At 44.3% G+C, this 15,708-nt stretch overlaps 1 protein-coding gene across 3 annotated transcripts in view; it reads left to right on the forward strand.

Moving 5' to 3' along the window:
- Positions 1-13,368, forward strand: part of LOC119969186 (male-specific lethal 3 homolog) — a 70,468-nt gene extending 57,100 nt beyond the window's left edge. For all 3 annotated transcript variants that reach the window (XM_038802430.1, XM_038802431.1, XM_038802434.1), the window contains one exon: positions 10,779-13,368. In XM_038802430.1, coding sequence (XP_038658358.1) covers positions 10,779-10,878 — 100 coding nt within the window. In that variant the 3' untranslated portion in view covers positions 10,879-13,368. The remainder of the gene's footprint in view (positions 1-10,778) is intronic.
- Positions 13,369-15,708: the final 2,340 nt, after the last annotated feature.

The following is a 15,708-nucleotide window of genomic DNA, read 5'->3' on the forward strand; positions in this document are numbered from 1 at the left end:
CTGAGGACATCGTGGATAGCACGTTTAACGAGTTGGCCACACCGCAGGTGAAAGTTACTGAGGGAGATAGAAAATGGGTGACCAAAAGAGAGGAGGAAGGCAGTGCAGGTGTCCTCTGCAGTCATCTCCCTGCAAAACAGATATACCGCTTTGGATACTGTTGAGGGAGATGGCTCACCAGGGGAAGGCAGCAGCAGCCAGGCTCATGGCACCGTGGCTGGCTCTGCTGCACAGCAGGGCAGGAAGAAGAATGGCAGGGCTATAGTGATAGGGAACTCAATCGTTAGGGGAATAGACAGGCGGTTCTGCGGACACAATCGAGATTTCAGGATGGTATGTTGCCTCCCTGGTGCAAGGGTCAAGGATGTCTCTGAGCGGCTGTAGGACATTCTGGGGCGGGGGGAACAGCCAGCTGTCGTGGTGCACATAGGCACCAACGATATAGGTAAAAAATGGGATGAGGTCCTACAAGCTGAATTCAGGGAGTTAGGAGTTAAACTAAAAAGTAGGACCTCAAAGGCAGTAATCTGAGGAGAGTTTTGTGTTCAAACAAAGGAGAATACAATGGGATGAGAGAAGAGCTAAGGTAGACTGGAAGCAAAGACTTTATGGTGAAACAGTTGAGGAACAGTGGAGAACCTTCCAAGCGATTTTTCACAGTGCTCAGCAAAGGTTTATAATGGTAGAAAGAAGGAAAATCGACCGTGGATATCTAAGGAAATAAGGGAGAGTATCACATTGAAGGAAAAAGCATACAAAGTGGCAAAGATTAGTGGGAGACTGGAGGACTGGGAAATCTTTAGGGAGCAACAGAAAGCGACTAAAAAAGCTATAAAGAGTAAGATAGATTATGAGAGTAAACTTGCTCAGAATATAAAAACAGATAGTAAAAGTTTCTACAAATATATAAAACAAAAAAGAGTGGCTGAGGTAAATATTGGTCCTTTAGAGGATGAGAAGGGAGATTTAATAATGGGAGATGAGGAAATGGCTGAGGAACTGACCAGGTTTTTTGGGTCAGTCTTCACAGTGGAAGACACAAATAACATGCCATTGACTGATAGAAATGAGGCTATGACAGGTGAGGACCTTGAGATGATTGTTATCACTAAGGAGGTAATGATGGGAAAGCTAATGGGGCTAAAGGTAGACAAGTCTCCTGGCCCTGATGGAATGCATCCCAGAGTGCTAAAAGAGATGGCTAGGGAAATTGCAAATGCACTAGTGATAATTTACCAAAATTCACTGGACTCTGGGATGGTCCCAGCGGATTGGAAATTAGCAAACGTGACACCACTGTTTAAAAAAGGAGGTAGGCAGAAAGCGGGTAATTATAGGCCAGTGAGCTTAACTTCGGTAGTAGGGAAGATGCTGGAATCTATCATCAAGGAAGAAATAGCGAGGCATCTGGATGGAAATTGTCCAATTGGGCAGACGCAGCATGGGTTCATAAAGGGCAGGTCATGCCTAACTAATTTAATGGAATTTTTTGAGGACATTACCAGAGCGGTAGATAACGGGGAGCCAATGGATGTGGTGTATCTGGATTTCCAGAAAGCCTTTGACAAGGTGCCACACAAAAGGTTTCTGCATAAGATAAAGATGCATGGCATTATGGGTAAAGTAGTAGAATGGATAGAGGATTGGTTAATTAATAGAAAGCAAAGAGTGGGGATTAATGGGTGTTTCTCTGGTTGGCAATCAGTAGCTAATCAGTGTTGGGCCCAGAATTGTTCACAATTTACATAGATGATTTGGAGTTGGGGACCAAGGGCAATGTGTCCACGTTTGCAGACGACACTAAAAATAGTGGTAAAGCAAAAAGTGCAGAGGATACCGGAAGTCTGCAGAGGGATTTGGATAGGTTAAGTGAATGGGCTAAGGTCTGGCAGATGGAATACAATGTTGACAAATGTGAGGTTATCCATTTTGGTAGGAATAACAGTAAACGGGATTATTATTTAAATGATAAAATATTAAAACATGCTGCTGTGCAGAGAGACCTGGGTGTGCTAGTGCATGAGTCGCAAAAAGTTGGTTTCCAGGTGCAACTGGTGATTCAGAAGGCGAATGGAATTTTGTCCTTCATTGCTAGAAGGATGGAGTTTAAGACTAGGGAGTTTATGCTGCAATTCTATAAGGTGTTGGTGAGGCCACACCTGGAGTATTATGTTCAGTTTTGATCTCCTTACCTGAGAAAGGACGTACTGGCGCTGGAGGGTGTGCAGAGGAGATTCACTAGGTTAATCCCAGAGCTGAAGGGGTTGGATTACGAGGAGTGGTTGAGTAGACTGGGACTGTACTCGTTGGAATTTAGAAGGATGAAGGGGGATTTTATAGAAACATATAAAATTATGAAGGGAATAGATAGGATAGATGCGGGAAGGTTGTTTCCACTGGCGGGTGAAAGAACTAGGGGGCATAGCCTCAAAATAAGAGGCAGTAGATTTAGGACTGAGTTTAGGAGGAACTTCTTCACCCAAAAGGTTGTGAATTTATGGAATTCCTTGCCCAGTGAAGCAGTTGAGGCTCCTTCATTAAATGTTTTTAAGATAGAGATAGATAGTTTTTTGAAGAATAATGGGATTAAGGGTTATGATGTTCAGGCCGGAAAGTGGAGCTGAGTCCACAAAAGATCAGCCATGATCTCATTGAATGGCGGAGCAGGCTCGAGGGGCCAGATGGCCTACTCCTGTTCCTTGTCCTTATGTTGTGTGTTAATGACACACAGTCCAGCTTTCACTGCAGTACAGGAGTGTGATTTTGTGTTCTCAAACACTCTCTGGCATAGTTTGTAGAAGGCTGAGCTGGCACAGCTGATCCTCTGTTGGATCTCCTTGTCAATACTAGTCTTTTGAGACAGATGGCTGCTAAGGTATGGTAAATTCTTAACATATTCCAGAGTTCCTCCTTCAACATATATGGGAGGTGAAATATTTGGCAACCAGCTGTTCTTTGATGTATGGGTTTTGCAAACCATTCTTGATCTCTTCAATTCTGCGTACAAGATATGCAGCCTTTCCTTGAATGTTGTCAATAATACTTAATGTTTTGCAAATGACAGCCGTCCAGAAAATGGTTCTTGCAATTCTTTATACCTTACATTTATTTACAATAGTTGAATTAGTTTGTAATCTCTTTGCTGGGTCTTTGCCAACTGATACAATTTGATAACAGGACAGATTTTATTGCTGCTAGTGCAAATGTAGTAAAAATTAATTAACTAACCACTTTGTCAAGAAATTATCCTTGTGCATTGACCTCTTATGGGAGCAATAAGAAGTATTAACTCAACAGATATATATTTAGCTGTGCTTCACTGTGATGTACACTGACAACATGAAGAATTAATTGTGTTCATAAAATAATGCACAAGATGTGAGAAGTATGTAGCTGGTTCTCTCACTTCGAGATATATCAGCTATTCTTTATTTTTCATGTGTAATTCTATATCGGAATTTTAACTCATTTCTGTTATGCCCTTTAAGTTTAATGGGAACAGGAAGTGAAAACCAAGTATGGTTTAGCTCCTAGTTAATTTACTACAAAGCTTATATCTAAAAAGATAACAAAGATATAGGTAGATAGACTTATCTATCATTATATACATCTGTCCTGTCTAAAATGGTAACTTTGATTGTTATAATTTTTGCTGTTGCTTGTCCCATTAGCATTTACCATTGACAAATATTGATGCTGCAACTTTCATTCCGTTTTTTAGTTTCAGCTGTAGCTAACAAATCGCTCTGTGGTGCAAATGTTGCCTCTCCCAATAATAATAATCTTGATTAGTGTCACAAATAGGCTTGCACTGCAATGAAGTTACTGTGAAAATTCTGTCAGCATCTATATTAAAAAATGAAATTCAGTAACAGACCATGGGACATGGGAATATTCTTAACAAGTGTTAGCTTCTTCGACAAGAACATTTGATCTGCGTGCCTGCCATTTATTTCTTGTTTATCACACAACATGCTGGTAGACTGTCACAGTAGACTAACTGATGCTTGGGAAAATGGTGATCATGGAAGCAAACCTAATGATAAAAGACCAAAGGCTGAGAGGCCATCATGATATCTATTCAGAATAACAGAACCACAAGAGACTTTGTTTTAGACTTCTAATCGAGAATTGTGTGGAAATTAAGAGCTTAGTATAAGTAGAAGATTGGCTGAAACTGTGTTCGAAGACAAAGGAGGATGATAGGTGACCTAAACGCTGAATAATAGATATTGATGTAAAACCTTCCATTTCAAAGCATCGCAAATGCCAACGTTTTCTCAGGTGAGGTTTCCCATTTACAGAGTCAACAGGATTCTTCACTGTATCTGCCCCAATTCCTTTTACCCACACTCCAACTTATCTTACCCACACTCCAACTTATCAACAGAAGTGCCCTGTTTACCTTGTCTTCTACCCCTCCAGTCTCTACATTCACCAGATTATCTTTCTACCTCACCAACATATCTTCCATTCATTTCTTTCTCTGCTTTGGGGAGGGACCATCTATTCCACCCCCACCTTGTTCATTCTCCCAACAGCCGTGCTTCCAGCAGGCTTTTTCCCTGGATGATACCCTCCCTACAACAGCAAGAACCAGCAGCAGGGTCAGCAGTGCCGCCTGGGAGACAGTGACAGCCGCAGTGAGTGGAGGTAGCATGACCAGGAGGACTGCCATCCAATGTCAGAAGAATGACCTCCAACGAGCTGCAAGGGTAAGTTATCACCCCTCTCATGGCATCAGTTCTACCTGCCAATCCAATCCCTCTCCATGATCAACCCCCCCATCCACTGGCCTGACACCTCGCACCCTCCCAATATCCGGTCGTCAAGCTTGTTCCTTGGAACTGCCTGACACCCACCAGCACAACCCCTTCATGTCCAGGTACAGTGTCCACACATGCCACCTGCTATGTTATTTGGGGGGCGGGGGGGGTGTTGAGCTTGACGGATACAGCCTCATCTCAGGAGAATCTGGAGATGATGAGGGCCTCCATGATCCTCCTGGCATTCAGACCCTAGCCACCGCCTGTCCTCCATCCTCTGGCCCGTCGTCCAACCCCTCATGATCCGCTGCATCCTTCTCCTCAGACCAGGTTACATATCCATCCTCCTTATCCTCCACCAGTATTTCGGACCACTGCTGTGCCAGATTGTATAGGCCACAGTAGTCCACCACAACGCAAGAGATCCTCGGAGGGGGGTGCACTTTAGAGCCCCACAACGTAACGTGAGACTCGTATCGGACCTTGGTCTCGGGCCTCCGTACCGTTGTCATTAACTATGACCTATAAGGGCAGCACGGTGGCCTAGTGGTTAGCACAACCGCCTCACGGCGCTGAGGTCCCAGGTTCGATCTCGGCTCTGGGTCACTGTCCGTGTGGAGTTTGCACATTCTCCCCGTGTCTGCGTGGGTTTCGCCCCCACAACCCAAAAATGTGCAGAGTAGGTGGATTGGCCACGCTAAATTGCCCCTTAATTGGAAAAAATAATTGGGTAATCTAAATTTTAAAAAAAGAAAAAAAAAAAAAAACTATGACCTATAACCTCAGTTGGTAGAACCTGTCCCCCATGAGCCAACTCACCACCCTGGAATGTCCCTCAAAGAAAACTGGGATCTCCAGGTGCACTAGGGTCATGCATGCTCCCAGGGATTAGGGAACTTAAGGTGAAAGAACCCCTAGGGGGCAGTGCCCACAATATGATAGAATTCACCCCGCAGTTTGAAAGGGAATAGCTGGAATCCAATGTAACGGTATTACAATTGAGTAAAGTTAACTACAAAGACATGGGGGAAGAGCTGGCTGGAGTTGATTGGAAGGGGAACCTAGTAAGGAAGACAGTGGGATAGTAATGGCAGCAGTTTTTGGGGGTTATTTGGGAGGCACAACAGAAATTCATCCCAAGGAGGAGGAAATATGCTATGGGGAGGACGAAGCATCCATGGCTGACAAGGGGAGTCAGGGACAGCATAAAAGCAAAAGAAAAAGCATGCAATGTGGCAAAGATTAGTGGGAAACCTTTAAAAGCAAGCAGAGGACAACTTTAAAAAAGCAATGTGTTTGGGGGGGGGGGGGATGGAGGAGAAGATGAAATATGAGTGTAAGCTAACTAGTAATATAAAAGAATATTGCAAGAGGTTTTTTTGATATAGAAAAGATAAGTGGGAGGCAAGAATGGACATTGTACCATTGGAAAATGAGACTGGAGAAGTAGTAATGGGGAATAAAGAAATGGCAGAGAAACAGAATAGGTACTTTGCATCAGTCTTCACAGAGGAAGACACCAGTGGCATACCAGAACCTCAAGAGTCATCGAGCAGAGGTGAGTGTAGTGGCCATTACTAAGGAGAAGGTGCTGGGGAAGCTGTAACGTCTGAAGGTGGATAAATCCCCTGGACTACACTCCAGGTTCTGAAGGAGATAGCTGAGGAGATTGTGGAGGAATTGCTGGTGATCGTTCACTGGAGTCATGGTGGGTCCCAGAGGACTGGAAAATGGTTAATGTAGCATCCCTGTTTAAGAAAGAAGGGCGACAGAAGATGGGAAATTATAGACCAGTTAGCTTGACGTCGTTCGTTGGTAAGATTTTAGGGTCCATTATTAAGGATGAAATTGCAGAGTACCTGGGAGTGCATGGTAAAATAGGACTGAGTCAACATGGCTTCATCAAGGGGAGGTCATGCCTGACAAATCTGTTAGAATTCTTTGAGGAGATGAGGAAGTTAGGCAAAGGAGTGCCAGTGGACGTGATCAATTTGGATTTCGATTTGACACGGTGCCGTACAAGAGGCTGCTAATAAGATAAGAGCCGTTGTGTTGGGGCAAGGTAATGGCATGGTTAGAGGATTGGCTGTCTGGCAAAAGGCAGAGAGTGGGGATAATGGGGTCTTTTTCAGGATTGCAGCCGGTGACTAATGGTCAGTGTTGGGACCACAATTATTCACGATATACATTAACGATCTTGAAGAAGGAACTTAGGGCATTGTTGGTAAGTTTGCAGATGATACAAAGATGTGTAGAGGGATAGGTAGTGTTGTGGAAGCGGGGAGGCTGCAGAAGGACTTGAACAGCCCCAAAGAGTGGGCAAAGAATTGGCAGATGGAATGTAAGTGTGAGGTTATACACTTTGGTAAGAACAATAGAGGCAGGGACTATTTTCTAAGTGGGCAAAGACTTTGGAAATCTGAAGCACAAAGGGACTTAGGGTCCTAGTTCAGGATTCTCTTAAGGTTAACATGCAGGTTCGGTTGGCAGTTAGCAAGGAAAATGCAATTCATTACGAGTGGACTAGAATACAAGAGCAGAGATGCACTGCTGAGGTTGTATAAGGCTCTGGTCAGACCCCGTTTGGATTATTGAGAGCAGGTTTGTCCCCATATCTAAGGAAGGACAGGCTGGCCTTGGAGAAGGTCCAGAGGAGGTTCACCAGAATGATCCCGGGATGAAGGACTTGTCATGTGAGGAGCGGTTGAGGACTCTGGCCCTGTATTTGATGCAGTTTTGAAGGATGAAGGACGATCTTATTGAAACTTACAGAATACTGAGAGGCCTAGACAGAGTTGAAAAACTGTTTCCACTAGTAGGAGAGACGAGAACCCAAAGCTACAGCCTCAGACTGAAAGGATGACCTTTAGAACTGAAATGAGGTGGAATTTCTTCAGCCAGAGGGTGGTGAATCTGTGGAACTTACTGTCACAGAAGGCTGTGGAGGCCAAGTCACTGAGTGTCTTTAAGACAGAGATAGATTGGTTCTTGATTAGTAAGGAAATTGGGTTATGGGAAGAAGGTTGAGCCATGATCGAATGGCAGAGCAGACTCGGTGGGCCGAATTCTGCTCCTATATCCTACGGTCTTCAGGTATCGGGTGCACGCGTGCATGATTCTGAGACGATGGTCGCACACGATCTGAACTTTCAGGGAATGGAAGCCCTTCCTGTTAATATAGGGCTGTTCCTGGTGCTCGCAGGGCGATATACCTGCCATCGATGGCCCTTTGGTCCTGGGACATCCTGCTGATGGCGGCGCATCCTGCAGCCCAAATATCTTGGTTAGCGTGGTCCAGGTCGAAGGCAATATAATCTGATGTCCTGGCATAGAGAGCATCTTGTCACCTTCTGGATGCACCTGTGGGCTGAAGATTGCGATATGCCACACGGGTCTCTGCTCAAGCCCTCGAATGACCCGGTGACAGAGAAACTTAGTGTTGCAGTGACCTTCACAACCACTGAGAGTGGGTGTTGCCCTCCTCCACAGGTTGCCATGTCTGTGAGGATGTGGCACAGGTACTGCACTGTCTCTCCTGTTGAGTCTTCGGCAGCATATGCTGTCTGTCAGCTTATTGAAGGACCGACGACTCCTGAACACTTTGGCATGTCGCTGGCCTCCCCTTTATTTAGACACTTACCCTTTAGCCAGACAAGTGTCCTCAGTGATGAAGCCCTGCTCTTTAGTATTTGATTGCTGGCAGATGCCTCTATAGTTCTGACACGAGTTCAGGGACACTCTTCAGGACATCCAATCCACGGATCATCGGCCTCAACATGGCATCTGTTCCTTCAAGCACGCGTTTAAGAGTTCAAGCGTGAAGTGCTCCTACAGCTCGCAAAGCTAAGCCCTCCTTTGAAATAACTTTCAGCTATGAAGATAGAGGCTGCTCACAGTAAAAGGGGGTGAAATTGACTTTCATCGGACAAGCTGCAACATGGCTCTGCTCTGAGAGAGTTTGATAGGGTAGCCAGGTTGCAGCTATGGTTGCCACTGCTATGGCTCTGTTGCTCCTGTTATGGCTCTCAACAATATTTAAAAATGGTTTGCAGGCACACAGCAGCCCCCCCCCCCAGCCAATGGCGACTCCTGACCTGGGCCCCACCAGCCCCAAGCCCCTGAAGGCCCCCCACCTACCCCGAGTACTGGGGCAGCAGCTCTCTGGTGAAATACTAAACAATGCCCAAGTGACATCTTGCTGTTGGTTGACTTCCAAGAAGCCGCTGCATTCGACTTCAGTCTTGTTAATGAGATCGAAATTAATGCAAATTAGACTTGGTGACCCTCTCACCATTTTTGGGCTGATCTGGAACTCGCCATTGGGAGCGGGCTAGGTGAATTGCAAAATGGTTCATGTCTGGCGCAAATCTCGATTTTGCCCTCTCCCTCTATTCACCTGGATCAGCGCTGGGCGCAATGCGGTAGTTGAATCACACCCAATATCTCATCTTTCTCCTGGCCACTCTACAGTGTTTTCGTCTGACTGTTGAGTAAATTAAGTCTTTGGTTATATCGCCCAATTTCTTACGAACAGCCGAGGCTAATTATGGTGGAAGGGGTCTACTTGTTCATGGTGGGGTGGGGACTGACTTGTCAGGTGCTTCATTTGAGCACAGTGATGGTGGAGGGAGGAGGAAGAGATGACGTGGGGATGGTGAAGTTACTGTTTTATCAGAGTCTTCTCACTTTGTTTCAGACCTTCTGCACTTGGAGGGGCCTGTCTAATTTTCTTTCTTTTTTGTAACCTCTAATATCATTTCTTTTATTTTCTTCATTATTTGCACATTCTTGGGTTCTTTTCATGTCTTCCTCTGGTGCCACAAGATTTCAGGCCATTTGCCCTATTAATTCACTCTATTTTTAGAATATTATGGGGGCGATTCGCCGAGCCCCGTGCCGTGCCGGAGAATCGGAGCAACCGCGCCCCGAGGTGCGGAGAATCGGCGCATTTGGCGCGGCACAGGCTGCTGGAATCTGCGGGGCCGCCGATTCTCCGGCCCGGATGGGTCGAGCAGCCGCTGCAACACGACAGAGTCCCGCCGGCACCTTTCACCCCTGGTCGCTGCCGGCGGGAACTCTGCGGGAACGCTCGGGGGCGGCTTGTTTTGGGGGGTGGGGGGCTCCGATGGTGTCCGGCCCGCGATCGGGGCCCACTGATTGGCGGTCCGGCCTCTCTGTCGGCGGGTTTCTTCCCCTCCGCTGGCAATGTTATATCCCTGCCCTATTTTTGTGCGGTGCGGCCTGGGGGCGGACGGCCACTGCGCATGCGCTAGTTGCCGCCTGCCCAACTGCGCATGCGTGGGACCCAAGGCGCCGCGTCCTTTATGCGGGGCCGGGTCTCCGACGCCACGCCAAGGCCCCATCCCTGCAAATCGCGCTACGCCTCTGCCAGCCCCACTGAGGCCCTAGAATGGGGTCTGGGAATGGGCGCCGACGCCGGAGTAAAACTCTCCGGTTTTTAATCCGGCGTCGGCACTTAGACTCCAGTTGGGAGAATCCCGCCCTGTGTGTAGTTTACCAAGTTCCCTATTTTTTTCTGACTGTATTTTAGTTTTTCATTTTTCAGTTCTGATGAAGGAGGACGGAATGAGTATGTTATTAAACCGCATCTTTTTAATTACCAGCTTTAAAAGAACCATGGTGTAATTTTTTAAAATTACTCCATATATTTTACACCTCATGTAACAGATTGCGTTTAGTTTTTATATGTTAATGTATCATTTGTGTGATAAATTCCGAATCTTAGCCTGGGCATGCATGTTGCATTTTTCCTGAGGCTGAATTTATGACCATCCATTGGATCTTCCAACAGCGAGTTACAAAGCTGTATTGGAAGTGGTAGGTTGATGGGCAAGGTGGAAATCTTTTCCGTATTCAAAATAAGTTCCAACCATGTTCGATATGATCAGCACACATGCGATGGGCCAAAGGACCTTTTCTGTACTGTGGACCTCTATGGCTGCACCAACATTTTAATGAACTACAACTTATTTTGTATCTTTAAATCTGCAGGTTTTTGGCTGAATACCAAGAGGACTTTTTTCCAGAATCTGCTTATGTAGCTGCATCTGAAGCTTACCATTGTACCAAACACCCTCAGGCTATCTACTGAAGCATTGGAGAGTTGCAGACTCATTGTTGCTTTTATCCGAGTGGTGTTGGTTAAAGGAATGTAAATGATCTTCAGCAGCTGAGGACAAAAGAGCGTTGACATCCTCTTAAGTCGTGCTGCCTGTTGGAAGGAAATCTGTTGACATTACATTGTGGAGATGGACCACTTTCTGTTTGAACTCAGCTGTTTCCAATCCACCTTCAACCCTGCTTGATGCTGTGGGCACAAGTTCTGTTCTTCTGTGGTTGTGTCAAGAATGAAAGCATTGACTATATGCAATCAAAAATCTCTTCTGCAAATAGACTAAATGCCTTCTGAAAGGCAGACTGCATTTATTAAACAAGACTTAATACTGTACGTAATGGAAGAACATGTTTTTGAGAGATGTTCTGAATAGTTGCAAGTTGAAGAAGAATGTATTGTATAATTTCGGTAGAGCTTGCTTACACATTAGAAAATAAATTCTCTGTATTGTAATATTTTGTTTTAATGTTGATGGTTCATGTGCCTGTTCAAAGTTGAATGCTACTATGTTTTTATGAGTGTTATTTTATGCAATGGAACAGTATTGGCAATCGTGGGACTAAACTCTTGAGATGGTTATGTAGGACTAAACTCTTGAGATGGTTGTGTTTCATTGAAGTTTTGCTTTACGCGTTCTGGAGCCACACCTTTTTTGGCATGAGAATGAACAGAGAAAATGCTGGAAAATCTCAGCAGGTCTGGCAGTATCTGTAGAGAGAGAAAAGAGCAAACGTTTCGAGTCCAGATGACCCTTTGTCAAAGCCAAGACTCGCTTCCTCAGCCATATTTCCTTCCTCAGTTACTGTCTTCGTCTCCGACTTACCCCACGGGGCTTTCAACTTAAATTCCACCCTGCATGTAACCTCCAGGATTACAGGTACCTCCAGCATATACAACATTCTTCCAGCTACTGTTCTCGCCGCATCCTGAAAGCCATACTCAGTGCCATGCGCCACCACATGAAGACACTCGACATCTCTGTCCAGCCGCACCGTCTTTCTCTCAAAGCTGTCCCTGTCCCCAGTTTCATTTCATCCTTCGCATCATTCGCTGCCTTAACAAGAATCTTTTCCTGTTCTTACAGATGTTAAGGAACGCAAGCTTCAACAACATATCAACACCACTGCCCATCCTAGGCCCTCCACCAGTCCCAATCCCTTGTACCCCATTTCTTCCAGTCCCAGCCCTTGCCGCGCATTCACCATACCTTCCGACTTTCCCCCCTCTGAGGATGAGCATTCTGTTCTCAGCAAAGGACTCAGTTTTGTACCCTTACGTCCCCCCGTCAATGAATTCCGGGCTCGACATGATGTTGAACTCTTCTGTCGCCTTCGTCTCCGTGCCCACTTCTTTGGGCAAGAGTCCTCCCCCTGTTCCACTGATCCTTTCATGTGCCTCCAACATTCTTCCTCCAAGTGGACACCCCCGCCGGAACAATTACCTGCCCTCAATCAAGAGTTTTGACAAAGGGTCATCTGGACTTGAAACATTAGGTCTTTTCTCTCCCGACAGATGCTGCTAGATCTGCTGAGATTTTCCAGCATTTTCTCTTTGGTTCCAGATTCCAGCATCCGCAGTAATTTGCTTTTATTTATGAGAATGAACAGAGTGGGTTGCTTTTGTGTGGCTGCCTGATGACTGAGTTTATGGTGTTGGGAGTATCCCAAAACCCAGAAGGGTAACTGGGAACACCATTTCTTCGTGGTGTATATTTTTAATTGGGTATATTGAGAAAAGATATGCAAACTGTGGAAGAATAGTCCAGTTGTTTTGTGATTAATGAGGAAAATGTATTAACTTAAAAGAAAAACACACAAGAAGGACTATAATACACTGCAACACACAAGTACACTGATGGTTATACACACACACACACTATTACAAGAAATTACCCCTTGGTTTCAACTACCTATGTTCACTGAACTCAGAGATGCTCCTTTGTTCCCAAACAACATAAATATTATGCAACTTTACGAGCTAAATCCAGCACGTAATTACCATGCACAGGTTGTGTAGCCACATTTAGGAGAACTGTCTTCAGTTTCAGCGAAGGTAAAATCTGCTCAGTTCGAGTTTTGATCTTAAACTGTTTCGGGAGACTGTTTCTGCAGCTGGGTGTGGCTAATGGCAGCTCTGTCTGTGTTTGTCTGTCTCTTTCCTCAGCCATTGTCATGGATATACCATTTTCCTCTTGGGTGTTATTCACCCTGTGAAGTCGGCTTTTTGCATATGCGTTTTAATTTCCTTATCTCCATTTTGAAGTCACCTTTTCTATATCCCTATTGTTTTCCTCTTGTCACCTACATACCACTAGCTTTTCCCACTGATATGATAGTTCATATCTCAACATCCCTCCATGCATCTTCCTGTTTTCTTTTATGCCAATTTTTTTTAAAATCATAATTTCCTGAATTCTTAACACGTTCTGTTTTTTAAAAAAAATAAACGTCTTAATTTGAAAGATAATTTCATTTCTCGACCATTTCTTCAACCATTTCCATTGCGTGCAGTTCTGGTCGCCGCATTATAGGAAGAATGTGGAAGCATTGGAAAGGGCGCAGAGGAGATTTACCAGGATGTTGCCTGGTATGGAGGGAAGGCTGAGGGACTTGAGGCTGTTTTCGTTAGAGAGAAGAAGGTTAAGAGGTGACTTAATTGAGGCATACAAGATGATCAGAGGATTAGATAGGGTGGACAGTGAGAGCCTTTTTCCTCGGATGGTGATGTCTAGCACGTGGGGACATAGCATTAAATTGAGGGTAGATAGATATAGGACAGATGTCAGATGTAGGTTCTTTACTCAAAGAGTAGTAAGGGCGTGGAATGCCCTGCCTGCAACAGTAGTGGACTCGTCAATATTAAGGGCATTTAAATGGTCATTGGATAGACATATGGATGATAAAGGAATAGTGTAGATGGACTTTAGAGTGGTTTCACAGGTCGGCGCAACATCGAGGGCCGAAGGGCCTGTACTGCGCTGCAATGTTCTGTGTTCTTATCAGTTTTACCTTATCAAACTTTACAATGATTTAAAACCATGCATTAACATAAAATATATCCCAAAGCATATACACACACGAGGTTCCCAGTAATCCTTTTTACATTCCTGATAAGGCATCCACTTGGAGGTTTTCTCTCCCAGCCACATGATTGATTTTGAAATGACATGGCTGTAGAAACAAACTCCATCTAAGTAACCTGGTATTCCGATTACAAAATCTCCAGATATTTTAGGGGATTATGGTCTATATATGATTGTTTCTGCTGAATTACTGGCGACATAAATCTCAATGTTGTAATGCCGATACCAAAGTTAAAGTCCCTTTTCCAATTGTAGAACACTTCTGTTGGCGATGATTTAATTTCCTTGAGAAATACCCCACATGCTTCTCAATTCCAAGTTCATCTTGTGACAATGCTGTTCCCACACCAATGCCACTAGCATCTATAGCCAGTTTAAACTGTTTGTCATAATTTGTTGCAGCTAACACTGGTTTTGTTGTCAACAGTTTTCAAAAGTTGGAATGCAATTTGAAGTCCTGTCCAGTTAAATTTCTTGTTGTTCTTCAAGAGTTCTGTTAGTCGTGCTACCACACTGTTGAGGTTCAGAAAGAGCTTACGATAAATTTACTCATTCCCAGAAATCTTAAAAACTCTTGTTGTCGGTTCTAGAAAATCTCAAATCGCCTATATTTTTGCATCTCATGGAACCATTTGACCATGTCGTACGTTATGTCCAAAATATGAAATTTGAGCTTTAGCAAATTTATCTTTTTGCCAAATTCATGACTAGATTAACTTCTTTTAAGTGTTCAAACAGTTCTTTTAAGTATTGCAGATATTCTTCCCAACTTCGACTCAACACCAGTAAATTGTCAGTGTACACTGCACAGTGATTCAGTGCTTGAGTAACTTTAGTCTCTGAAATGTTGTGGGTGTGTTCGTCACCTAAACAGTATGACTTTAAATTAATAATGTCAATTTGGTGTCATGAATGCTGAAATTTCCTTTGCCTTCTTGGACAAAGATACTTGCCAATATCCCTTGAACAAGTCTCTTTGTGTGATGAATTTAGACTGTCCAACTCTTCCAGTGCAATCCTCCACCGTGGTATAGGAAGCAAATTCCCCCTTGGTGTTGGCATTCACTTTCCTGTAATCAACATAAAGTCTTTGCGTTCCAATCCAGCTTTGGCACCAGTACAATCAATGAACTCCAATCACTAGAACTCAGTTCCTTAATGCCATTTTAGAGCAGACATTCAATTTCCTTCTGTACTTGTGATAACTTTGGTAGAATTAATCTATATGGATGTTGTTTTATGGGAACTGTTTGCCCCACATCTACATCATGCATCACTATCTCTTCTACCTAATTTATTCCCACAGATACAATTATAAAACTGTAGCAACTCTTCCAATTCACCTCGGCTCTTTTATCTGGACGATAACTTAACCAGTCGTTTAAATTTTCCAGTTCTTGCTTGTTACCCAAATGAATTAAGGAAAGCCACTCTCAGAATTTAACCCTTCCTCGCTTCATTACTACCAAGACCTGATGCCCTCTATCGCAATACCTCTCAAGCATATTAATACAACATACTCTGTGAGATTTATATCCATCTAGTGTGCGTACCAGATTATTTTCTTTGCTCAGTTTTCTTTCAATTGGATACAGATCACCAAATCTAGCTTTCACCTGACACCGATAATAACACCAGCTCTTTCTCCTCTCCTACCAAACTATACAGGTCTGCTTTCCTGTCAGCCATTGCCTTAATTCCCTGCTGTGCTATCTTTAAATGTG

Source organism: Scyliorhinus canicula, chromosome 7, assembly GCF_902713615.1.
Source record: "Scyliorhinus canicula chromosome 7, sScyCan1.1, whole genome shotgun sequence".
Taxonomy (NCBI): Eukaryota; Metazoa; Chordata; class Chondrichthyes; order Carcharhiniformes; family Scyliorhinidae; genus Scyliorhinus; species Scyliorhinus canicula.